We start from the raw sequence: 27,313 nt of genomic DNA, 5'->3' as shown, positions 1-27,313 counted from the left end.
GACAGACCTAGGCTCTGTAAAGGGGATAGAGGTCCACATTTTAGCCAATCAGAAATGCTTTATGCCATGTGAATCATTTTTCCCATTTGAGTTTACAGGCAGACAGTTTCAGCAGTGGTTTTCCATCCTGGTCCTGGAGCCCCCCCGTCCTTATTTAATATGCCTGATTTATATAGTCTGCTCATTCGTTGGAGACCCTAAGACCTGAATTAGGTGTGCCAAATGAAATAAATACTTACAGTACCAATCAAAAGTTTGGAATAATAAGAGATTTTTCCAGGTTTTTTAAAGAAGTCGTAATGCTCACCAAGGCTGCATTTATTTGTCCAAAATACAGTAAAAACAGTAATAAGGTAAAATTGTATTACAATTTAAAATAACAATTTAAAAATGTAATTTATTCCTGTGGTGCAATGCTGAATCTTCACCATCATTACTCGAGTATTCTGTCACGTGATCCTCCAGAAATCTAATATGATGATTTTCTGCTCAAAAAACATTTCTGTTTATTATCAATAAATTCTTTAGTGAAAAGAAAGGTCAAAAGAACATAATTTATTTTAAATAGAAATATGATTAACATTATATGTCTTTACTGTCACTTTTAATCAATTAAATGTGTCCTTGCTAAATAATTCTATTCAACGGAAGTGTATCACGTTTCACAAAAATATTAAGCAGTAAAATGTCTTCAACATTGATAATAAAAGAAATGAAAAGAAATGTTTCTCCAGCAGCAAATCAGCATATGAGTGAAGACTGGAGTATGATGCTGAAAAATTCAGCTTTGATCACAGGAATAAATTACAATGTAAAATATATTAAACTAGAAAAAAATTCATTTTGTATTGTAATAATATTGTAATAAAATTGTAATAATATTGCACAATATTACTGTTTTACTATATTTGAACAAATAAATAGAGCCATGGTGAGACGTAATGACATCTTTAAAAAAAACACACAAAAAAACTTAATTATTCCAAACTTAGTCTAGTTTTACACAGTATTATACAGTATGTGGGCCAGAATCTATGAGATTCATTCACTTTATGACCTCTGTAGATGCAAAATGTACTGCATGCTTTATCAATGAAGTCAGTATTATGTACTATTTATAAGTTTTAGCAACCTTTAGATAATCGGACATTTTAAAAGTCACAGGACGAGAGCTAACAGGATAGTAGTACACCATTCAAATTCCAACTAATTACAGGTCCTTCCCCAGGTCCTCCATCTCATCGAGAATGAAATCCATGTCCTTGGTGGTCAGCTGAGGTGAAACAACAACCATACGGAAGAAATTGACGTGTTCGTCCATAGGCTGGTATCCCACCATCATCGTTCCACGCTTAACCATTCTCTCTTTGATGACTGGCGCCACCTGATGGTGTAGATTGAAAATGGCATGCAGTAAAACAATGTGCAATAATTAAATTCTCTTTCATTCTACATTTAACAGAAGCTGACCTTTGATAGCCGTTCCTGGTAATCTACACTGTTCTCCTTCCCTCTCAGACTGGGTGGAATGAACCAGAAGCAGACGTTCACAAAATGCCTCTATTGGAAAAGACACACCCCATACAGATATATTAACACATATTATATTTGCATAAACATAAGCATAATGTTTTAGAATTTGTATGTAGTGCAACACTGTACCTTACAGACCAGCTGGAAATTGTCCCTTTTCTCCATTTCTTCAGCTAAATACCTGGTGCCAAAAGTTCAATGGGATCAATATGTTTTCCTTTCGTTTTTTAGAAATTAATGATTTTATTAAGCAAGAATGCTTTGAATTAATGACATAAATACATTTATAATATTACAAAGTTTCTAATTCAAATAAATGCTGCTCTTTTGAACTTTATATCCATCAAATAATACTGAAAAAAGGATGTTTCCACAAAAATATTAATCATCACAAATGTTTTCAAGAGTGATAATAATCAGAATTTTTTTCATATACCAACGACTTCTGAAGGATCATGTGACACTGAAGACCAGAGTAATGATGCTGAGAATTCAGCTTTGCATGACAGGAATAAATTACATTTTATAATATATTTAAGTTAAAAAAGTTATAATAAATTGTAATAATATTTCATAACATAATGGTTTGTACTGTATTTCTGATTCAAATAAATGCAGCTTTTGTGAGCATAAGAGTTAAACATTTTAATGATAGTGTATATATTAATAATAAGTCAATAGTGTTTGACAAATATCAAATACCTTGCAAGGGCAAAGGCCTTATCCACACGCTCTGAAAGGCCATGCGTTCCTATTGCCTTCCACATCAACCAGAGCTTCAAACAATCCACCTTGCGGCCACACTGGATGGATTTGTCTCCCGAGTCTAGACTTGTATCGTAGAACTTGTCTTGCTGGAACAAGTAGGTTGCTTTGGCACTGTGACAGTCCATTAGCAAATTCTACACAATGAGACACAGTGAATAAAATTTGTGCACACTGCCCTTTTTAATATGCAGTTGTGAACAAGTCAATATGGTACTTTCCTTTTTGACTAATCAGGAAAGATACTGCATGAATTGACTTACACGTGTTTAGAAGTTTAAAAAAAGATAGATGGATTGCTACATTCCACAAGCTTTCATACCGTGGCATCTCTGAACAAAATCGCAGAGCACTGCAGGCCAGTTAGGAGCATTTTGTGAGGGTTCCAAGTCACAGAGTTTGCTCTGATTGTAAAAAAAGGAGAATTATAAAATGGTACAGTCGGGCTATGTCTCTATTCAAAGCAGATTTTATTCAGTGCAGAGCACAAACCTTTCTAGTCCTGCAACCAGATGTCTGTGTTTTTTGGAAAACAGCACGCTTCCTCCCCAAGCGGCCTGTAAAGGAAAGACATCCAGACTGTACCAGTTAGGACAGGGAGAAATGCTATGTGAACATTTTAAGTGCAAACAACTGGATACTTTTAAAGTGGGGGCCACAAGTATATAGAAATGTTGCACAACGATGTTACATAAGGTAACCTCACTGAACTTACATCAACGTGCATCCACATGCCGTTTCTTTCACTTATGTCAGCAATGCGGCTCAAAGGATCAAAGGCGCCCTGCACTGTGGTACCCGCTGTGGCATTAACGAAAAATGGGACAGCATCCTGAAGGAGACACATTGGTCAAACATCATTAACCTTTGATTCATGGATATTTAAAGTGATTGTTCAAGCAAAAAAAAAAAAAAAACATTTTTGTCTGTTGAGTTCACACACAATCATGTCATTCCAAACCTGTATGACTTTTTGGTTACTCTTTATTTTAAGGTGTCATAGTTACATTAAATTATTATTTGTAATTTATATATTTAAGTACCGATTAATATTAATTAACAACCCTGCAGTTTCAGAGACAAGGCTTAAGCTAGTCTCAGACTAAGATGCAAGTTTGAGGTGTTTCAACTAAAAGCAACTTGCACTGATGTATCTTAAAATATGACACTGTCATTGTTTTGACTTAACATGCACACAAGTATTATAATTTTTTCTAGGGCACGTTTATAAAAGTTACTTAAATGCCCTAACTGAACTAATGCCTAAGCCTAGCTTCACCCAAGCCCTGTTTGTCTAACCGGGCCAAAATGTACTTAGGGTTCATTGCATGTAATTATGCATAATTTACTGTTATTACTATGGTAAGTACAAGTAACATATAACAATGACATTGTAAAATATAGTAAACATAGTAAAAAGTGTTTCCGAATTTTTTCTTTCACAGAACTTTCACAGAGATGTTTTGTGTAAGGTTCACACAGCTCTTAGTCATAATTATGTCAAGAAAGCAGACATAGATTTAGGGATCTTCCTCAAAAAAAGCTATCAAATCATGTCTTTGGAAGACTTTATATCATTGTCAGCTTTGACATTCAGCAAAACACTTCCTTTTACATTTCACGGAAGGTAAAAAGTCATGTTAGGAATGAGATAAATCATTACAGAGTTTGAATTTTACAGTAAATTAATGAATTAATATGGGAAACTTAAGTATTGAGTATAAGTGAGAACATAGTCCATGTTCTCACTTATACACACTACTTCAGTTTCCCATATTAATTCATTTTAATATTATATACCTTACTCTTGATGATGCTGAACATTCAGCTTTGCATAACAGGAATAAAGTACATTTTAGAATATCTTAAAATAGAAAGCATTTTAAATTGTAATAATATTTCACAATGTTACAGTTTTAATCATATAAATGCAGCCTTGGTGAGCATAAGAGACTAATATCTTATCCCAAACTTTTAAACGGTTCTGTACATTATATAAATGAATTTACCATGCAATTGAAATATTTACTTGTGATTTTGCCTGTACGATTTTAGCCTCCAGGTCCTCTGGTATCATGCTGCCACTGTGGTGGAACAAAGAAACAGTTTTAAAACCATTTAAAGTGAACCACTGGTTTTCCGAAATACGCCAGAGATAAGAACCTGTACCTCTCATCCACTTGTACAATAAAAACATTTTCCGTTCCGATCCCAAGAAAAGCAGCTGCTTTTTTCATTGAGTAGTGACTCTAAAAGAAAAAGGAAAAAATGCTACAAATACTGCTGCATATGCCCTATTAATTCTAAGATTAGAATCAGTAATTATTGTCTTTGTACCTGTCGTGATGTAAATACAGCCATCCGTGGTGTGGCCCACAAGCCTTGTGTCTTCACCTGAGGGAAGGCCCAGTATCGTGCAACGTTCATGGCGTACATGTTGGACATGGAACCACCGGGACAAAATATCCCATTGCCTTCTGACCAGCCAATCAGAGAGCGGATCTTAGAGAGCACTTCCTCCTCCATCAGGACAAACACCGGAGCCACTTCATAGGTGTATCTGTAACAACTTCACACTGAGTATGTTGCATATTGATCAGTCATTATATGCACATGCATTTATATCAGTATTATTTTAGTATTAATAATATATTATTATAGTATTTCTAGAAAAAAAAATGTAGTACTTAAAGGAACACTTCACTTTTTTTGAAAATAGGCTCATGCAAGTCCCTGCGAGTTAAACAGTTGAGTTTTACAGTTTTTGAATCCATTCAGCCGATCTCTGTATCTGGCAGTACCACTTTTAGCATAGCTTAGCATAATTCATTGAATCGGATTAGACCATTAGCATTGCGGTCAGAAATTACTTTTTCAAAGATCATATTTTTCCTATTTAAAACTTGACTATTCTGTAGTTACATCGTGTACTAAGACTAAAATTAAAAGTCGCGATTTTTAGACCGATATAGATAGGAATTATTTTCTTATTCCTGCGTAATAATCATGGAACTTCGCTGCCATACCATGGGTTCAGCAGCGCAATGATATTATGCAGCGCCTGAAAGTTCCGATAGGTAACTTCCAATGCGACCGGCACTAAGTTTGTATCGTTGCAGGTAAAGCAGAGTTGCAGCTGGCTCAAATAGCTGGTTCAAATAGACACGGTTCAAGATATGATCATAATATAATCATATATATCATAAATGTCTCCATGGTTACTAGGCATGCTCTCTGTGCAAGCAGGTTGTCATGTTGGTTTCGTTGACGGAAGTTTGCCTATTTTCAGGTGCTGCATAATATCATTGCGCCGCTGCACCCATGGGATGGCTTCAAAATTCTGTGATTATTACGCAGGAATGAGAAAATAGTTCCTAGTCATAGCAACTTTTAATTTTGTGTTGGTCTTAGTACATGATTTAACTATAAAAGAGTCAAGCTTTAAATAGAAAAAATATTGAAAGTCTTTGGTCATCATTTTTGAGCGCGTTGCTAATGGTCTAATCCGATTCAATTATGTATGCTAAGCTATGCTAAAAGTGGTACCGCCAGATACAGACATAAGCTGAATGGATTTAAAAACGGTAAAACTCAACTGTTTAACTCTAAGGGATTTGGAAAATAAGCCTTTTTTTTAAAAGTAGAGTGCTCCTTACTTAACGAAAATTAAAAATGTTGACATTTTTATGTTTTATTTTATTTCAGGTAACCTATAAATACACACATTTGTCATGACAACTCTTGAAGTGTTTCGCATGGTAATGGATATGACATGGTTTATATATTTGGTCTTGGCGGAATAAATCTGCACAGCAAGTACGGACTTGATACTGCCATACATACACTGGAGGGATGGTGCATTTTTGTAAGCCAAAACGGCTTCTTCGGCTTCTTCTTGGAAGTAAGTTAGCATTTTAGCACTTTTAGTTCCACCGTCCTGAAGTCTTTGGGGTTTTTTGAGTGACATTTTGGTTAAATGGATGAAATATGGTCTTTGGCAAACACAAGCTCAAGACACTTTCAAGTTTTATCCTACGACATAAAATACATTAGTATGAACCCACTTGTGCTGTTATGTGTCTTGACAAGAGCAGTTACTAACAAGCGGCTAAACGGGACGTCATCATGCAGAAAAGGGTATATATATCGTTTTAGTTAATGATAACAACACTCTGTGTATTATCTCAAAATTCCAGACCCTAATTTCATCAATCTCTAATCAATCCATTTTTTAGATTAGTCTAAATGTGGCTCCATGCTGTTATCAAACTGTGTCATCTTGATAACTTGATAAAGTGCTCTGATAAGTTACTTATTTCTATGACAACCAGGTTTAATGAAACACTTCAACAACAGTGTAACGGTTTACGGTTTACTAGAAGTTTAACACTGATGCGCTCCTCAGTTAATAAAACGCCATATAGACTCTTTTACAACTCTCTCCTGAGGACCTGCGAGGGCACTTTCACTGTAACATATTAACATGAACACGTACTGGCTGGTGTTGAGGGTTTCAGTGAGGAGCCGTCCTGTCAGTGCATGGTAGTCCACCCCAGCAAACAGCTGATTGAAGAACCGAGGATGACCTGTGAACGGGAAAAGGCTTTAGACTAGGATGTAACCACAAAGATTTGTGAGGAACAAATGTAATAATTTCAGAATAAACCACTGCTAATATGAATAAATAGGGGGAATGCGATCCCAACATATGCAACATACAGGTTTTAACGCTGTATCTCGCCACATCTTGGACCCTCTGCAATAACTGCTCGTGAGATTCTCCATGCTCTCTGAGTTCAAGGTCCAGAAGAGCTCTCAACTGATCTGGCTCTTTCCACTCACACACCTGTGGATGCAAAGACACGCAGGGTCAAAGGGATAATTCACCTAACAATTTTAATTCTGTCATTTATTCACCCTCAAGTGGTTCAAAACCTGTATGAGTTTCTTTTTCACATGGAAGCTAATGAGGCACATCAACTGTTTGGTTACCAATCTTATCTTCAAAATATCTTCTTTTGTGATCAGAAGAAGAAAGAAACTCATACAGGTTTGGAACAAAATGAGTGAGGATAAAATGACAGAATTTTTTGGTGAACTATTCCTTTAAAACCAGATAAGATAGAGCACATCCAGAAGTTGTTAAATGAGATGATAAGTTCATAAAAGACACAACCTTCTCCTTCCGGTCAGTTCCTTTATGAAGTATCTCCTCCATTATCACATCGAAAGCCTCAGTCAGGAACAGCTTCCCATCCGACTTGTACATGTCTGATTCTTCCAGGTGGGCATGGCCATTCATATATTCTGTGAAATACAAAATAAACAGATATAAGCTGCATAAACAAATGCTTATATTCATTAGTAATACAAATCATAAGAAACTATTATTGCACCTCATAATATAAGATGAAAAAAACAACAACAATTAGTTTAGCCTTTTTAGTCTCAGTCTTTGGGTGTTTTGCCAACCCCCCTAAACACACACACACACACACACACAACAAACACACACACACACACACACACACACACACACACACACACACACACACACACACACACACACACACGTCAAATTCAGTTATGATTCCAAATAAATAAAAATGGTGAAATTTCATAAAAGATGTCAAATAGGGTAGTTTGCATCACTCGATATTACTGTTGGTCGCTGAACGTTTTTATTGTAAATCAGTTGTGAAATATTAAATGTTTAGCTACTTACGACGCACTCGGATTAGTTCACCCAAAAATGAAACTGATGTCATTAATGACTCACCCTAATGTCGTTCCACACCCGTAAGACCTCCGTTCATCTTCAGAACACAGTTTAAGATATTTTATATTTAGTCTGACAGTGTATGAAAGTGTATGCACACTATACTGTCCATGTCCAGAAAGGGAATAAAAACATCATCACAGTAGTCCATATGTGACATCAGTTAGTTCATTAGAATCTCTTGAAGCATCGAAAATACATTTTGGTACAAAAATAACATCAAAATTCGTCGGATCGCCAATGTCACGTGATTTCAGCAGTTTGGCAGTTTACGCGATCCGAATCATGAATCGATACGCTGATTCATTATCGTTTGAATCTTTATTTAAGGATTGAAAACAAACGCGGAAGAGAAGACAATGCTGAATAAAGTCGTAGTTTTTGTTATTTTTGGACCAAAATATATTTTCGATGCTTCAAGAGATTCTAATGAACTAACTGATGTCACATATGGACTACTTTGATGATGTGTTTATTACCTTTCTGGACATGGAGAGTATAGTGTGCCTATGGTCTAGGACTAAATCAAATATCTTAACTGTGTTCTGAAGATGAACGGAGGTCTTACGGGTGTGGAACGACATTATGGTGAGTCGTTAATGACATAAATTTCATTTTTGGGTGAACTGACTTTTTACCTGATATCACTAAAGTGTTGTTCGCAACTTCGCACTAACAGTAACCCCCGCCTTCTTTGATTTGATTGGCCATCTCACTCATTCTGACAGTGATGAGCGCTGAGGCAGACCAACCTACATTTTACTTCTGTCATCCTAGCAACAAACAGAGCGGCGTGTAATGCAGTACAGCAAATCAGTATCAAGAATACATCACATTTTTGGCCATTTCTAATATTTCTAACTTGTCTCCCTCAATGTCTATGGTGTTTACAGCCCTGCTTGTTTAAACGCATCTGTCCTTATGTCACATCTTTGATGAACTCAAAATTCAGAAGATGTGCGCATCCAATCAGAACTCAAAATTAGTTTTACAGTAAGCGTTATGCCACGGTGGCAATCGCGATATTTAAGGAAAACGTCACCCAATAGCCTGCCCTATTCTTTTTGTCTTTTCTTTTTGGAAATATGACACCAGAGCAAAATGGTTGTCAGAAAGAGTCAAAGACAGAAAGATTTAACTGCAATATGCAACTTTTTTAATCATTGTTAAGAATTAAACTATAGCGGAATAAAATATTTGTGCAACCTTTTCCTGTTTAGGAAGTTCTTTATTTTCTTTAGCCAAATGTGGTCGATGCGAGAGCTTAGAAAGCCGTCATCACGTTGCAATTCCTGCAACTTATGCAACAGTTTCTATACAATGCACCATTCACCGAATAACCCATATAGCGGTAACTTTTCCCCCTGCTTCTGTACAGGCTACCTACAGTAGCTAACATCCTCATGTTACGCACGATTCAGCAAAACTAAGAAATGGGTGCATTTAAGAGAAACTTTATGCACGCATCCAAAACAGAACAAACTTCTCACCTTTAGATGAACTCATTGTGATGTCTTGTGTCCTTTCTGCACAACTCTACTGTATTTGATGTCGTGATGCCTCGAGACCCTCGGAGGATTAATGCAGAGGATCCAGCCTTCATATACGTGGATGCACACGCCCGATTCGTCATTGAAGTGACATCCTATAATTGGATTAGAGTGATATGGGTGTCAACAAAAAAATCAATCTTTAACTTAAAAAATGCTTTCTAAAGACTCAGGTAGGCTTTAAGATGCGTGGAATTAAGTATACATTTGAGTAACAATTATTTAAGTTCCATTTAGCCTTCTGCAGAGCCATTGTATAGTTTTATTGGAAGGGTCCAGCATCTTAGTTGATAAGGGGGGAAGATATATTTACTGCGCTAAAACTGCGACTTGCACACAAGCAATCAATAATGATCAATACAACAACTTTACGTGTTATATAATGACACATACATTCATTCCAAACTCCGAGTTGTTGTTCTAAGTTCAAATTAGACCTGCTGATGAAAGAAAGATATATCCCTCCACGTATGTTTGTCACATTGCACAATGATCCCACACACACTCACTCACAAGAGTGGAATGGAATGTCACAGGGTTCAAAGAAAAAAAAAGAGCCGTATAGAAAAAGTGTGTCCTATGGAAAAGGATAATATTTGTATGCACATTTTACATGATGGGTGTCAACAGCTCATACTCATTTTGTTACATTTACATTTTAAAAGCTGATATCAGTTTTACATTTTACATGATGGGTGTCAACAGCTCATACTCATTTTGTTGAAATTACATTTTAAAAGCTGATATCAATCTCATAAGAAAGTTTGTTCTACTTCTTTTGTCAGGGATTTGGGTAACTAAAACCTACACGATAAAACAATGTTAATCTATAAGAAGTAAAAGAGATACAAAGATTATGAAGAACAGATGAGACAGAGATTTTACATTCTTAAACATAAAAAATACTCTCCAGGAGCCGTATTTTATAGTCTATAAAACAATAAACAAGATACCGTAAATGTGACAATATCTAAATTACACAATAAAACAGGCTATAAAACAAAAATAATAACTTCATACTCTTTCATCATAATGAATCATTTGGTTCTCTTTATTTTTTTATTTTACTTACAAAATAACCCAACACCAAAGCATGATCAGTTATTTTACTAAATGGAAATGAGATGTAGAAAAAACATGTCAATACAAAGTAAAAAAAAAAAAAAATAATTCACAGGACAAAGTAACAACCATGATTTTCAATCTGAAATGAATGTTCCCACACAAGGTTGCAGTCATCAAATAAAAAAGTTCCATGAAGTCTGTAAGGATTAGACGCTGTTTAATGACTGGCCTGTGCAATGGAATTGTACAAAGCTCCGCCTCCAATACTATCACCTGCTTGGCATGCAAAACAAGGGTGAACAAGGGTGAAACACCAGGGTGAAAATGCATCAGGGTGAAACAACGTGATACTTGCCGAGAGACCAAAGGTCGCCGTTATGTTGCCAGATAGCGGTCTCTACTGGAACACAAAGCTTTGTAAATTTCCAGTCTTCCTTATCTGTTCATGGAATCGGTTCAAGTTTTAAGACTTAGATAAAAGCTTTCACATTCATGTACTCAAAAAAAGAGTTTTTAAAAAAAAGGAAACGCATTATTCTGTAGAATTGCTATGGTACAAATCAGGCTCATGTGAAAAGATGATTACACACACACACACACACACACACACACACACACACACACACACACACACACACACACACTCACTCACACCCACACACACACAGTAAAGTGGAATTTAAAAAGTAGGAATGGAACTTGATCTCACATGAAAATAAGCTTAACAAAAACAAAACAATCAAGTAATAATGCCATAAAAAGGTAAAACTAACAAAACAAAAAATTCTACAAAAAAGTCTGCCCCTTTGTTTTTTAATGTAAGAAAATATTTGAAATACCCGCATTGTAGCTTGTTGCCGTTTTCATATTATTTCAAGCTTTTAGCTGACTTTATACATGGCCTTTACTAAACAAACAAACAAACATACAAACACACACACACACAAAAAACAGTAAATTAAGTAAACATTCTTCAATATAACTGAAAAGCAATTATAGCTCCCTCTAGTGGTACGCGTGCATGTCTACACATGCGAAGTGCTACATAAATGCAGTCCTCACAGTGGACTCAGTTGTTTTCCATCAAGAACTTGATGTTTTGTGGGTCCACGCTGTACTCCTCTTGGGTTAGGAGGGAATAGAGACGAGCTGCTGTGGCTTGGTCCCTCTCACGCATGCTCCATTTCCTCAGCATGGCGAAAACCCGCTCTTTGTGTAGTTTGTTATCCTCCTCTATCTGCTGAAGGGTGGTGGTGTTCATACCTAGTGCCATTATTCCCACCTCCCTCCAACTGTTCCCAATGCAGCCGGCCACCATCATCATCTCCCTCTCGCTCACCATCCTGGAGTCTGAGAAAAAGCAAAGTTACGTAATGCAGCCGTGTGGACGTGAAGCCATTGCAGAAGATGCAAAGCAGAGGTGTGTATGTGACTCACTGATTACAGTCAGCTTCTCCTGCAGAACATCGTTTCCCAACACCTTCTGCCTTCGTGGGGGTGTCGTCTCTGATAAACCAACAACATTTTCACATTACAAATCGATTATGCATGTACTAGATACAGATATAGATATGCAAAAAGGACAATTTTAAGACCTAAGAAGGACCAGGTAATATATATATTTATATACAGGCCAATATATATATATAATAGGACCCTCAAGGCTCGTTTACACCAAGAATGATAACTATATTAGCGTCCACACCAATGCACAATATTGTTCTGTTTATTCTAAGCAGGCACTGCAGTTTATGCCCTGTCTTACAGCCGGCGCTATGTGATGCCAGGCCTGACTTAAGTGTTTTTAGCTAGTTATCATTTTCACGTCCAGAGCCTCGTTATTCAAACAGCAAATGCACTTGCGTCCATTTGTGCACCCATTTGGCCTGAAAACGATGTGTGTTCAGGCGTATTGTTGGCGCGTTGCTATTTTGAGGCAACTGAAATAGCACTGTTTTTGGGTAATTTAAAGAGCGTTAGAGAGTTAGTAATATGCACCTATAGGTGGTTGCACACACAGGGATGCGCAGCAGCACACAAACATTTGAAAAATACAATTATTACAATGTAAAAGATTATTATTTGGTACATGATAAAAGTACCTACATGTCATAATAGATTTGATTAGATCAGAATTAACTATTTGCAGTAAAGACGAGTAAAATTGCCAAATTGTATGACCAAACTGACTCATCAGGTTGAGTGTGTTTATGTTCCGCCATGTAAATAACGAATCTGCCACGGTGCAAGCGCAACTGGCTTTAAAGGAAATGGGAGATGAGACTCTGATTGGTTTAATGCACGTTATGCCCGAAACACACCCATGACTCATTAAGAGCCTAGGGACAAACCTTTTGGACCATGCGTCGGGCACACTGACTGTTTTGTCCGTTGTTAAACTAGCAAAAGTGGATTCAGACATGCCCTAAGTGCACCCCATGTCCTTGAATTGGTAGAATAGGGCCCTGCTCATTACAGCAGGATGGCTTCTGATTGGCTGATATTTTAGTTCATCAGCTGGAAATAAATCGCTCTGAAACTTCCAATGATATTCCAATGATCGTTTCTCAGTGACGTTATCGTTATAGTCATGATGTGGACTCTGCTATTCTTTTAGATTTAGAAAGATTTTTAAAATATTGATATATAAATACTATATCTTTATCGTTATAGTTACCGTCCTTGGTGTGAATGGGCCTTTATTTGCATTGTGATTATGATTTTCATGACAATTAAGCTCCTTCTATTGCCCAGTTTTCATGAATGTAAATGCAAAGAGTTTAATTCTCATTACTGTTACATAATAACATATTATCTTTCTCTTCAAGTATTTATACAGTATGATGCATTTACTTAAATTAATTTTCAAAAATCACTCAAGACAGTATTTTTAACTATAATACAGTAAAAATGACTAATGAGAAATTATTATACTAATGAGAAATAACATAAAAAATGTAAAAGAAAATAACTTGAACTAACCTTGATTTTTTTTCTCTTTCAATTTATTTATTTCAGGCTCTCTGTTCAATTATCATACATTTTATGTGAATCTTGTTTTTTATACGTTTTTGTTATTTTAAGTTTGCTTTTTTAAAAGTGTAGTTGCTGAAATTCTAAATAAAAACGCACAAAATTCTTAATGTCAAAATTCTAGTGTCTTCATAGTAGATAACCGATGGTTTATAAGATCATACCTGGGTTTCTTGGAGCCTTGCGTTTGTTGATTTGAAGTTTTTGAAGGAATTGCAGTTTAGGAAATGTCTCTTGCATGTCTTGTGTTTTCAGCAATTTGAGGAAACTCAGAGCATGCTTGTTGTCTTTGTGAATCACATAATCCAAGATGTCCCGTACCTGCTTTGAGCGCATGTTAATGTCTTTGATGTTGTTGTACTCATTATTGGACAGTATGCCACAGGCATGGCAATGCTGAAGCAGGAACTCTGCATCTCCCATCAGGGCCTCCAGTAACTTCGCCTTGTGTCTCTGAATGAGCTTGGTGCCATCTACTGGTCCATCCATTGCCTCTTGTGCTTGGTCAGTGATGGGAAAACCTTGATTTGACACTGGTTTTGAAAACCAAGATTAAGACTGTAACAAAATCAAAAATATTATAAACAACAAAAAATATTACACCTAAGATAAACTAAAGAGGGTACTTCAGTGTCACATGCTGAAAGGAAACTGAAAGAAAGGAGCAAATTATTATTTTTTCATCCGTCTTAAATGCTTTTAATTAGGAATTTAACATTTGTATGTTATTATAAAAACGAATAACCACAACTCTTTCATACTCTTTTTTTTCAAATGGTATATCGATATCTGTAAGAATTGCAAACAAATGGGATCAGCAAAATAAATAGGCTATTAAAGTTTGTTTCTTTAAGCAACTAATTCAAGATATTTGTTCCAGTTGGGGAAAATTACTTTTAAAAGTAATTAATTACAATATTTTGTGTTACTCCATTCAAAAGTAACTAAGGGGCCATTTACACGATACCCGTTTATAAGTAAACACATAAAACTTTTAATGCATTTTGGCCGTTCATTTACACTACAATAGAGTTTTGGGGGCCTGAAAACACAAACTTTTGAAAACTATGCCGTTATTGTCTGTGTAAACTGTGACGTCATGAACATGCATATTAGGGGTGCTCAAATTAATCGTTGCTGCATTGATGCAGTAATAGACCATAATCAATAATCAATTATAATCTACTGACGATTATCTGATGTCAACTGTTGCATATGCACTTCTCGCACTAGCACAAAGGAATGGAGGAGGGGAGCGAAACACAAGAGTAAGTAATAAAAAATGCACACAGTTTTTTAACAATTACAGCCTGCAAGCGTGTGTGTGTGCGTCCCCAAAGCGCGTGTGTGTCTATGTTTGGATGTGCGTAGCTAGCATGTTTGTGTGTGTTATTGTAAATTAAGTACTTGACAGTTCCATGTGCTTGCTTTTAACAACATATTTACTATTTTTTATTAGTTCTACATGCTCCTGTTGTCTGCTGTGTTCAGACTTAAGCTGTGTCGGATGTTTGGGAAGTGTACTTTCTTAAAGCAGATAAAATAAAAAAGGAAGTTCATATATCTGACTGCTTATATTCATTGATGAAAACATAGCCATGTGCAGTAATAGTGAAAAACAAAGATGTAACAAATTGCGATACCAAATCGAATAGTTGACATGATACATTCAGTCTATAAGTTAGTAGTTTTTTCATTTATTTTTTTACAAAGTGCCAATTTTTACAATAGTTTTTTACACCTACTGGCCTGGCATAAATAATACAAGTCATTTTTGTGGACCCCTCTTAACAGGGACATTTTGACAATGTTTTCATCTGTACAAAAAAAAAACCACTGAAAAAATATTTCCATTTTTAGTACATTATTGTGTAAACGTACCCTAATTGTGATACTTTTTATGGAATGCAATGCATTACTTAAAAAAAGTAATCTGATTAAATAATTTGTAATGCACCCCAGCAATGATCTGTATATTAAAATTATAATATTAAGTATTCAGTATTTTACTGATCCTCCTGGGGGAAATTGAGGCATTACACTAATACACATTTCAAAAAAACAAAACAATACAACACAATAATACCCAGATAGCACACATACGTCTGGCCGACGTCGGCCCCAGAGCGGACGTCGGCCTCCAAATCATAACATCGAATAAGTATCGGCCAGGCATACGCGAATATCGCTTTATTTCCAGCTCGTCGGCTTTGGGTCGGCCCAATATACTGGAGGCCGATGCTGTGTTTATCTGTTGTTTGCTCATGATGCCCATTCATCTCTTTGCCACCAACCCGAGAGAAAGACGAAGCGACGCGACGCCATCTGTGGGTTTTAGGTAAAATTTCACTTGAGGAAATCAGAAAAAAAACAGGCAGTTTGTAATCGCAGTTTTCACTCCAAGAATTCCTCACAGTTTTTAGTCAGAAATGGTGCATACTCTTGTGCCAAAGTTTTTTGAGTTGCCAAACTGTCTGAACATTTGTCATCATCTGATCAATAAACTGACTGTTCATTAAATTGGTAATGTACGTGTTTATTTACGTAATGCTGCTGCGTGACTTTGACGGGCGTGCGCGTTGAACAGTCAAACACTGGAAGTTACCATGGAAACGGGCCGGAGTTTGCAGCAAGCCAGCAACAGCACAGTAACGGACACGCTCTTATTTTCGCTGCTTTCAGGTAAGTTTAGTCCATAAACATTACACAAATAATATAAAACTGTTCCGTACACGTTTCTTACTGTAATTGACACGCTTCTGTCGAATATTTACTTTATTAAAATTGTTCAGTGTCTTTGAAAAAGTCCGTTAGCATCTCAACCGTTTTTTATTTGCAGTTTGCTAATATACTTTAGCTCTAATGAAAGTGAGTTTTTAATCACGTCTTTATGTGCAGAAGAGAGGCTTTGATAGTTTTTTTTTTAGGTTTGCTGGTAGTCTGTCAATGGGTTATTGGAAGTGAGCTAATTTATTTAACCTAACTTCACTATAAGTTAATGTTATTACAGGAAACGCCAAAATCAAATGAAATGATCTTTCACGGTAAAAAAACAACAACAACAACCTAAATTACATTTAATGTTTAATTATTTAATACCAATTACGTTCATTTTTTCCCCCGTGATTTCAGTAAAATAATAATTCAACAACGGAGGCAAGGGATGGTCCCATGGGCTGCTGACAGAGAAGGGTAAAATCTCATTAAATCTTTAGTATTTTTTCTACAAAAGGTAACACTTTAGTAAGGTGAACAATTCTTAGCTTGCACATTTGCTGTTTATTAGTATTATTAAGCACATATTAATGCATGACCTTATACTACAACATCCCTAAATTCTTCCTGGTATCTAACTAAACTTAAACGCTACAACAACTACCTTACTATCTATTGAGCAGTAAATTATGAATTTGAGGCAAAAGTTAAGTAAATGTTTCCCATACCAAAGTGTTACCATAATAAATATTTTACCTACATCACCATGCATGTTATTTTCTTTTGCAAAATTATTTTTTATTACAGTTTGCAAGGTTCTGACAACCACACGTAAGTAACACTGAGCAATGTAAAATGAAGTAAGCCTAAAACAAATTATGTTAAGAAATTATTGTATGTATACTCTGCATATTCTACTTTCTCTTATCTGCGTTTCACCTCTGCTCTAGCTTGTTTCCTTCTAATAAGCCTGACATTATATAGGCTCTGTGATAAATTGTTTATGTTCCTAGATTCTTCCATGCTGATGGCCTGCACTCCTGTTGAAGAAAATCTCAGGCTAAAAACTAGATGACTGGTAAGCAAAACCTCAAAAATTATACTACTGTTCAAAAGTTGGGGGTCTGTACATTTTAAAAACATTAACTCCATGTTGTTACAGTGAGACCGTCTGAAAAGCCTTTAGGGTAAAATAATCAGCAAAATTAGACAAGGTGACAAATGTAATGTGTTATAGTTTGTATTTATGATTAACTATTATGATAACAGGATGTTATGGTCTTAAATACTTTTACTAAATACTTAAATACTTTAAATGCTGACTGTGGTTCAGGCGGTCAACAACTTTAGGCATTTAAGTTATTTTTCAGCGTACTCACTGCTCATACTATTAGCCTCTAAAATGTTTGAATTATATCACAATACAGTGTCAGAGGGTAAAGATATCATTAGAGTTCTTACAGTTATTGCTGTGCTCTTATTACCAGATCAGATATAAAGCCCAGCGTTTGGTGCTGAGATTCTTCAGGACAAGGCCTTGATGACATCTACAATTAGTACATGAAGATGGTGAGTTTCCCAATAGCTGCCACTATTCCAGATCAAAAGACTGAAAACAACAGGCTTCAATCTGTATTAAAGGTATAGTTCACTCAAAAAATTAGACTGTGCTGTTTATCTGCTGGGCTTCCGAGATGTAGGTGTGTTTATTTCTTCAGTAGAACACAAATGAAGATTTTTAACTTAGCTGTTGCTCATATAATGCATGTCAATGGGGTGTATTTCTATGAGAGTAAAAAACACACAGACATACGAATCCATATTAAACACAGCGGCACGTGGCGACACATTGATGTCTTAAAACACAAAACGATCACTTTCTGTGAGAAGCACACCAGTATTTGTGTTATTTTTTACCTCATATCAGACGAATCTCATCTAGTATTCCCATCCCAACACCATTAGTTCCATCTAAGAAGGTCAAAACCCGGTGCGATCATAGATATATGCCTTATTAGTGCCTCGATGGATCGGTCGAATGAGGCATCTACGTTTGCGCCGGGATTTTGACTTACTCATCCTAAATGAGATTCGTCTTATATGAGGTAAAAAAATAACAAATACAGTTGTGTTTATCACAGAAACCGATCGTTTCGATGTGTCGCCATGAGCCACAGGGGTTGGGGTTTAATATGGATTAATATCGCTCGTATAATGCATGTCAAAGTTAAAAAATCTTCATCTGAGTTCTACTGAAAAAACAAACACACCTACATCTCAGATGCCCTGCGGGTCAGCAGATAAACATCACATTTTCATTTTTGGGTGAACTATACTTTTAATTTATTTTGATAGATTTAATGTTACATTGTTAGTCTGGAAAATACACTCAAAAACAAAGCTATTGAACGAACTTAAATTAAGGAAAACTTTTCCACAAAATTGAATTACATTTTTCAAAATCTAATGGAATTATCTGTTATAATCTTGTTATATGAATTTAATGGGTTAGTTCACCCAAAAATGAAAAATCTCACTACAGTGGTTCTACACTAATTTTATGAAGCGATGAGAATAGTTTTTGTCCGCCAAAAAAAGCAAAATAACGACTTATATAGTGATGGCTGATTTCAAAACACTGCTTCCTTAAGCTTCGAACCGTTATGAATCAGTATCGAATCATGATTCGGATCGTCAAAGTCACGTGATTTCAGCAGTTTGGTCATGAATCGATATGCTCGGATGCTTCAGGAAGAAGTGTTTTAAAATCACCCATCACTATAGAAGTCATTATTTAGTAGGGATGCACCAAATTTTCGGCTTTCTGCCAAAAGACTTTCATCACCAAAACAATATGGCCGAACTATATAATATGGATTATAACTTGAAAATTATGCTTTGTTTATTAAATTATCCTGTCGATGGATACACGTACTGGCTCCTCAGTTATACACTACAACAACAGTGATAATAAAAGAAAAACCAGTCATTTTCACCTTCATCACCCGCGTGTAGAGCCAGAAGACACGAATGAGAACTCACGCGCGCTTTGAGAAGATCTGTCTCTGTGCATCATCCGAGAGCGCGCACGTCTCACAGCGCGCAAATATTGAGTTCTCTTACAAATCTTGCGCTTAAACGGACAAACTCGCACAAGAAGTATGTCAGCATGTCCATCTTGATGAGTATCCAAGCAGATACTCATCAAGACCCCCCCCAAACCTGCAACTGTCTGCGTTTCGACCGCGATCTAAAGTTCCGGGAAGATTAGGCATATTAGTCCGGTGATGTAACCTACTGCGCGACTGCTCCTCCATCAATGTCAGACAGAAATCATTTTTGTGTATACTGATTGAAAGATTTAGTGGACTGTCTACATGAGACATTATCTAAACCGATCTGGGGTTTACATGTGATGACTTTCAATCGCAATCATTTTGTCACATGCAGCTTGTCTGCCGCATCAAAAATGTCACCGATGTTTTCTCCAGCAGCTGGAATGTGTTAACTGTAGCCATAGCAACTCTTAACGGCCACCAGGACTAATACAGTATTATTTATAGCTATTTATTTGTTGTAAAGTGTAATAATCATCTCAGAAAAAAAAATCTTCTGTCAGGCGCAGTTAAAGTAAAAACTGCCTGGGGCAATATACGCTGTGTCATTACTCCAACATTATCTTCATAACTTACGAAATAAAATGTTTACCCCTCCGAAAAATTAACTATCTTCTCTTGTCAACATGAGCACGGCGCGCGCTGTCACGTCATGTAAGGACACACACTTAAAAGTAATCGGTCAGGTCGTTTACATGGTGAAAAAAAATTAATAACAAGTATGGAAGAGATTCAAGCTGTGCTGCTTTTGCTGGTTATGACAGAAAAGAGCACTAATATGCAGATTCAGCAGCATATTCAGAAAGCTTGTAAAGCTAGATTTAAAATGACAATGTATATTATTATTAGCTATTACAGACATTGCACGTAAGATGGCTGAGACGAACGCGCGGTTGAAATAAAATGCTGCGTGTGCTCAACCAATCAGCATGTTCAGCGCCCAAGTCCCGCCCTCAAAAGTTCCTGAACTTTGAAAAAGTACTACCTTACTTACTACTTTACTATCATAAAATGATTATAGAGCCACTGTAGTGAGATGGGCTTTGTAACGACGTCTTTAGTGCCTTTATGGGTCTTGAGAGAGGAAATGACATTGGTGTCAGTGAAGGCCTTTCTGAGCCATCTGATACATATTTTAATATGTATTTAATTGCTTTTTTTACATCTTGGCCAGGGGACTACAGATGAAAAATAGCCTTTTAGCTAATTCTGGCTTTTTTAACCATGTTTGTTCATGTGTTTTATGAAATTGCACTGTCCCCTTTCAAATAAACCATTAAATCAAATCAAATCATCGGATTTCAACACTAATATCTTCATCTGTGTGTAAAGATGAGCGGAGGTCTGACGGCTGGCCAACCACAGGAGGAATAATGACAGAATTTATTGGGTTAATTTTTGGGTGAACTAACTCTTTAACTCGATATCGCACACCCCACCCACACCACAGGTTTAAAAGATGGTGGTGCGCCCTCCAGCATCACTTCACCGCTCTAAGACACCAGCATTGCATCCGTGGCTAAACACCCCCTAACTTTAGTGCATCGTGATTGGATATTTTGCTCATATCAGCATAGACTCATTGGCACACAAAACAGAGCCAATTCAGAGAGAAATAAAATGCACAGAAATTAATGCAATACACAAGCGCCTATTGATCCAAGGGTGTCGTATCGAATGGGTCAATATTATATTGAGAATTGTGACATCCCTAATATTTTTCCAGTTTAGTTATGTCATTGTTTATATTTTACATTAATCATTCATTTTGTATAAAAATTAAATAGAGAAGAAAATGTGACAATGTCACTGGGCTTGTCACAAATTGCCAAATTAATGGAATATTCAGAGTGCAAGACAAAACCGTGCCTTTTGTGCAATATTATGCTGCAAATATTATATATTGAGCTAAAGTTAAATTGAACCTTGTATGATAATTTGTGTAACCAGATTCAATACTTTGTAATGAGTATGTACAATGGATTTTGAACTGTACTATTTTTGTTACAGGTTCTCTGGGAATCCCCAGTTGAAGGCATGAAGACATCAAATGTTGGCCTGGACAGATGTACCAACAGTCCACCACACTGACCTCTGCTTTTGCATGGATGGCTGATTGCTACCCTGTTCTGTGAGGGTATTATTATAGAAAAACTGAACACCTGTGACAGTGGGATTTGTAGTTGTAAAGAATAGTCACACATCAGTGCACTTAGGGTGCTTTCACATCTCTAGTTCAGTTAATTTGGTCCGAACCAAGGCCAAACAATTAAATAATACATTGTTGCATTTTACAGCTTTTTTGGTTCCTTTTCACACCACACTGATTGCTTTGGTCCGAACCAGTTGAAACACGTGACAACATCCACATCACTCATTGGCCATGGTGTATTACCTAAACTGCTTTTCGATTGGTCAGAATTTACTTTGTGGGAAAATTTCAACAGAAGAGGAAAAGCCAGCAAACTATAACACTATAGAAAGACAACTGCGGGCAGGTTTTGTCCCTGGCCATAATCTACTACATATTGTGTATTAACCACAGTATGCAAACAATACCTTTCTATAATGAAGCGCGGATGCGACTTGAAAACAACGTATTGCAGACGGCGAGCGCACATCACTCGTCACTTCAATCGGAGGCGTGCATTAATTATTCTTAACTCTGACACGCTCATTCCGAAAATATTTCCAACGATCTATCAGGTAATAATGTCATGCACATAATGTCAGCGCAGCTAACTATGGCAGCTGGTTTAGTCAAAATATTATCAGTACTTTTGCAGTTGGTTCTGTTCGAGGCCGGATCACGTTCTCACCACCAGCTAACTGCTCCAGAGTTCGTTTGAAAGCGCACCGAGACCACCTCTTCAAGGAGGTCTCGGTACGCTTGTTTAGTCCGCTTTTGGTGCGCACCCGAGTGCGATTGCTGCTTTCACCAAACGAACCGCACCAAAGAGGAAAATGAACTCTAGTACGATTCAACTGAACTAAATGAGGCAGGTGTGAAAGCACCCTTAAAGTCAGAGAAAATGTTTTTTTTAGAAGTTGCAAACTTTTCTTTCTCACAAAGAACACAACAGTTAAACCTTTTCAAATTATTTTCTGGTGGTGCACAAGTCCTATTCTACAAATTAACAAATGATAAAAACATGACAAAACATGATATGACTTCATGCTCTGCAGTCTTTATATAAACATGAATTCAACATTTAAAAACAGTATATTCAAAATATAAAAAAAATATCTACTTGACTTTAATACAAAGGTTTCTCGTCAATGTAATGTAAAGTGTAGTGTGACCGTATCTTTATTCTGCGTTTGGTGCACACATGTATCAAAAGTGTGAAGCCATGGACAAATTTTACTTGTTAGATGATGTGAGATCGTGAGTATGATTTTTTTCCCCTTGATGGAAAAAATGAGCCCACGATTTTATTAATTTGTGATTTGTAGAATAGGATTAGTACAAATGTAACTGTTGTGTTTGTGAGGGAAAAGAAAACTACAAGTTTACAAATCCTAATACATTTTCTTAGTGACTTTACTGAAATTTTCTGCACTGTCAGCAGTGGTTAGTTTTGCTAAAATAATACTCGATATTATACAGCACATGCATAGTTTGAGTCGATGTTCTGGTTATATTTTTTCCAGTCTCAATTTACCAATGCCAAACCTATTTCATTAACAACTATTAATTCAGTTTGTAGTCAATATATAAACAATAGATATTTAATTCAAGAGATTGGCTGGACTTTGCGGACTCGATCAGTATTTCTTGTCCAATGGTCAAACTTTTATTTTCCAGTTTCTCTAGTATTGCATCCTTCTCATCGGTATTTAATAATGACTTTTCAGTGTGGTTTAAACCTCTTTTTTGGCTCATAATATGCATTTTATTTTTTAAAGTAATTAAAAATAATTTCTCTATGCTATTGAAAATGTGGGTTACATCTTTGTCACCTTTTTCACCAAGGAGTTTACACTTGCTGATAGTAGGCTGCAATAGTTGCTAAAGAACCAATTCATCTGCAATATTCTTCTGCCCTACATTTTCAAGGGTAAGCTTTCTTTATAAACCATCTACTCACCCATATGCATTTATTTTGTGTAACACAAAAAGTGTCACATAGTCTCAGTCACCATTAGAAAAGAACCTGTGATTTGAGTCTCATTATGTTCTGACTGACATATCCTTTTGTGCTCCAATAAAAATAATGTGTCTGGTACATGATCAGTTGTTCTTGAGTAAATATTGCTTTTAATTTATGTACCTGTATAGCCTACCTCTTTGTGTATTTGAATGTAAATGCCTTTTCTATTATATACATTTTTCTATTAAATGCCTTTTCTATTATATTGTCATATTGAATATTTATATAGATTGTTTGCTCTAAACATGTAGGCTATCTGTAACTGCTCTGTAAATATTAAAACAATGTTAACTGAATGTTATGTGTGATTATTACATAAACAGGCTAAAGTATCTTATTAGTATTAAGTATTTGCTATTTTTAAAACAGAAAATGTGTTAACGTTAACTGTACCAAACTGAAATCAACATCGTGTTTCACTCAACTCACATCAACGTCATTCAGCATAAGGTAAGTAAATCATCTGTGTAGATTGATGTTTTGAATGGAGTGTCTGACGTTGGTCTTTAATGCCGAGAGTGTAACGTTGATTCTATGCCAGTGTGCTATCTGGGTGTAACCCGAAAGGTTCGACCTAAATAAAGGTCCTAGAAAGCCCATGAATAGTGGCCAGGATTTGCTGTTTTGCATCGTCCACACGTCGGCCGGACAGCATTCGCGATCAAATGCCGATGTCTCGGCGACTTTGTCCCAATTAGCAAACGCTCTCTGATCGATGTCTTTCCGATGGAACTTTGTGCATCGCGCCGACATCGGCCCGACGTATGTGTGCTATCTGGGTATAGTGAAAGATGAAACGGATATAGCATATCGTTTAATAAAACACTTAGTATTGGTGCAAAAAGCAGCAATATAAAAACAGATCAATAGATGGCCTCCAATGAGATTGTATCTGAAGCATCATCATTGGTGGAGTTGAAGGAAGCGTGCGTTGTCTTCATGATTAGTCCCTCCCATTGAAAAGTTGTTTTTAAAAACGTTATCACTTCTGAATTATGAACTACAGATTACTGTTAGATTAAAGCGAAATGCACGTGCTGATTACACACAAATTAATAAAATGATGCTGCAATGTTTCTTTTATTGTTGGCGTAGGGCCTATAATTGTGAATGGCGCATCTCCCTCTGCATTTTATCTGTAGGGGACTTCCAGTTTAGTGCACTACTACCGGAGCTGCGTCATCTTTGTTTACATTCAATAACGACTATGGCGCACATTTTATTCAATTTGAAGAGCTTTTGTTCGCTCGGAATAAGATCATTATTACACCTCGCACACACTCGCATCATTATTATTAGAGAAGCAAGACGACGCGCGAAACGGCAAAGAACAAAGAGATACTTATTTCCACAACTGATGCAGCATGGTTTAGTTCCCACCTACCTCCGTTTAAAAATAAAACAGCCTTATTGTTACGGGTCATACATTTGCGCGCGCTAACATGTTGTTTTCAGGTTATCTTTTAATGTAGCATACAATGAAGTTTAAAATGTACCGCTTTTTTCCTCTACTCAGAGATAGATAACACCGAAGAGAGGTACTCTACACACGCTAAATAATATTTCATTAAACTTCATTTAAGTCAATTTTGTTTACCTCGGTGTGACGAAGGGAGACGTTTTGATGCCTCCTCATCCAAACTTCATCCGCATGTAATATGATATTTTGATGCAAAACATCTACTGCGCCGCCTTCTGGACAGGCAGCCATTCAACTAATGCGATTTCTGTATGCATACTTTCACTATCGACATTTCCAAAGTGCCCTAACATTTTTATTCTAATTAGCCTAATTCTATTCTGCAGATTTGACACACTGAACTTAAAATTTCCCTGAATTTGTGATTCATCTACTCTAAAATGAGTCATGAATGGGAGTGTGATGAAACATCTACAATTCTGCACTTTAGTCAATCTAGCCTAAGGGAAGTGATCACTATAAACTGCTGAGACAGAAATAATGAACTGATAATTTTTCACTGCTCTGTCTTAGAGATGTTTTGTTCATGTCCACCTTCTGACCTGGTAAACGGCAGCTGCACACATTTCTAACGTGCCTATAATTATAAATAAAATAAAAAATATATCATTAGAAAGTATATTTGGTGTATTACCTGAAATAGCACTAGCAGAGGAAAAGAAAAGAGATGATAATCATCTTCTGTCTGGCTTTAGCCAACGTATAGTCTGAATATAATGTCTGAATTCTGTGGACGAGGAAATTTGCTTAGGGCTAAAGTGTTCAGTACTATGATGTTTAATTTGATATTTTTATTCATGTATTTATAGGAGAACTAAACAACAACATATTTCAGAATATTTATTCATTATTATTTTTTTCTAGAATTGATTATTAAATTTATTTTTATCTTATGTGAACTTACACTGTAAAAAAAGGTCTCCAATTAAAATTTTCTAGTGACTAATCTTTTTTTTACAGTGCAGCAACTAAGCTTCAAAGGAAACAGTTTGTAGAACACACACACACACACACACACACACACACACACACACACACACACACACACACACACACACACACACACACACACACACACACACACACACACACACACACACACACACACACACACACACACATGCCTACAGGTATATAAAATCAAGCCCCTATGCATGCAGACACTTCTACAAACATTTGTGAAAGAATGAGTCCCTCAGGAGCTCAGTGAATTCAAGCGCGGTGGCGTGATAGGTTGCCATTTGTGCAATAAGTCCATTCATGAAAATGTCCAAACTACTAAATATTCCACGGTCAACTGTTAGTGGTATTATAACAAAGTGGAAGCAATTGGGAACAACAGCAACACAGCCACGAAGTGGTAGGCCATGTAAAATCACAGAGAGCGGTCAGCGCATGCTGAGGTGCACAGTGCGCTGAAGTTGCCAACTTTCTGCAGAGTTAATAACTGCAGACTTAATGTGGCCTTCAGATTAGCTCAAGAACAGTAGGTAGAGAGCTTCATTGAATGGGTTTTCAATGTCGTTCACACACACGTATACATTAAATACACACACATGCAAGTACATACTTGTATACACAAAAATTATATATATATATATATATATATATATATATATATATATATATATATATATATATATACACACACACACTCACACATTTGTATCTATGTTTGTTTAATGTAATATGTTTAAATATTTCTTAAATACATGTAATGTTCTTTAATACAAATATATATATATATATATATATATATATATATATATATATATATATATATATATATATATATATATATATATATATATATATATATATATATATATATATATATATATATATATATATATATATATATGAACACACACACAGACACACACATGTATGTTTAAATAAATAATATTTTGTAATGTTCTGAAAGGCGTAATCTTACACTGTGGAATGTTCCTATTCTCAAGCAAGACTTCCATGTGACTAGGATTAATGAAACTGATCCAGTGCCTGAAGACCCCTGGAGAGGCTCCTCTGTGAGACACCACTGCTTTGTGTTCCCACAGTTTTTGGTATATGGTATATCAATACAGATTATATAATCTAAGTAGAAAAAAATATTTAAAAAT

General features: G+C 36.1%; 2 protein-coding genes and 1 long non-coding RNA gene across 5 annotated transcripts; 1 reads left to right on the top strand and 2 right to left on the bottom strand.

Moving 5' to 3' along the window:
* Window positions 1-206: 206 nt before the first annotated feature.
* Window positions 207-10,522, bottom strand: csad (cysteine sulfinic acid decarboxylase). The gene is made up of 14 exons (XM_067445703.1): window positions 9,568-10,522; window positions 7,475-7,605; window positions 7,018-7,144; window positions 6,794-6,884; window positions 4,636-4,858; window positions 4,468-4,547; window positions 4,328-4,382; window positions 3,014-3,130; window positions 2,791-2,855; window positions 2,621-2,702; window positions 2,236-2,435; window positions 1,663-1,714; window positions 1,471-1,560; window positions 207-1,384 (listed from the first exon to the last, which is right to left on the bottom strand). The coding sequence occupies exons 1-14, from the start codon at window positions 9,581-9,583 to the stop codon at window positions 1,211-1,213; spliced, it is 1,503 nt and encodes a 500-aa protein (XP_067301804.1). The 5' UTR covers window positions 9,584-10,522; the 3' UTR covers window positions 207-1,210.
* Window positions 10,523-10,657: 135 nt separating this feature from the next.
* Window positions 10,658-25,436, bottom strand: zgc:174906 (uncharacterized protein LOC571548 homolog). The gene is made up of 4 exons (XM_067445715.1): window positions 25,308-25,436; window positions 13,890-14,283; window positions 12,130-12,198; window positions 10,658-12,042 (listed from the first exon to the last, which is right to left on the bottom strand). The coding sequence occupies exons 2-4, from the start codon at window positions 14,212-14,214 to the stop codon at window positions 11,762-11,764; spliced, it is 675 nt and encodes a 224-aa protein (XP_067301816.1). The 5' UTR covers window positions 14,215-14,283; window positions 25,308-25,436; the 3' UTR covers window positions 10,658-11,761.
* LOC137078432 (uncharacterized) lies at window positions 15,817-24,484 on the top strand. 3 transcript variants are annotated; one of them, XR_010905301.1, is made up of 4 exons: window positions 15,817-16,063; window positions 16,313-17,518; window positions 17,928-18,009; window positions 21,567-24,484. It is a non-coding gene; the product is annotated as an uncharacterized lncRNA (long non-coding RNA). The 3 variants fall into 3 exon arrangements; XR_010905302.1 differs by having other exon boundaries at window positions 15,817-16,407; window positions 16,858-17,518; XR_010905300.1 differs by having other exon boundaries at window positions 15,817-17,518.
* Window positions 25,437-27,313: the final 1,877 nt, after the last annotated feature.

The sequence above is a fragment of the Pseudorasbora parva genome, chromosome 6 (assembly GCF_024679245.1).
Source record: "Pseudorasbora parva isolate DD20220531a chromosome 6, ASM2467924v1, whole genome shotgun sequence".
Classification (NCBI taxonomy): Eukaryota; Metazoa; Chordata; class Actinopteri; order Cypriniformes; family Gobionidae; genus Pseudorasbora; species Pseudorasbora parva.
The sequence above is the reverse complement of the archived record's forward strand: the minus strand, read 5'-3'. Positions and strand labels throughout refer to the sequence as shown.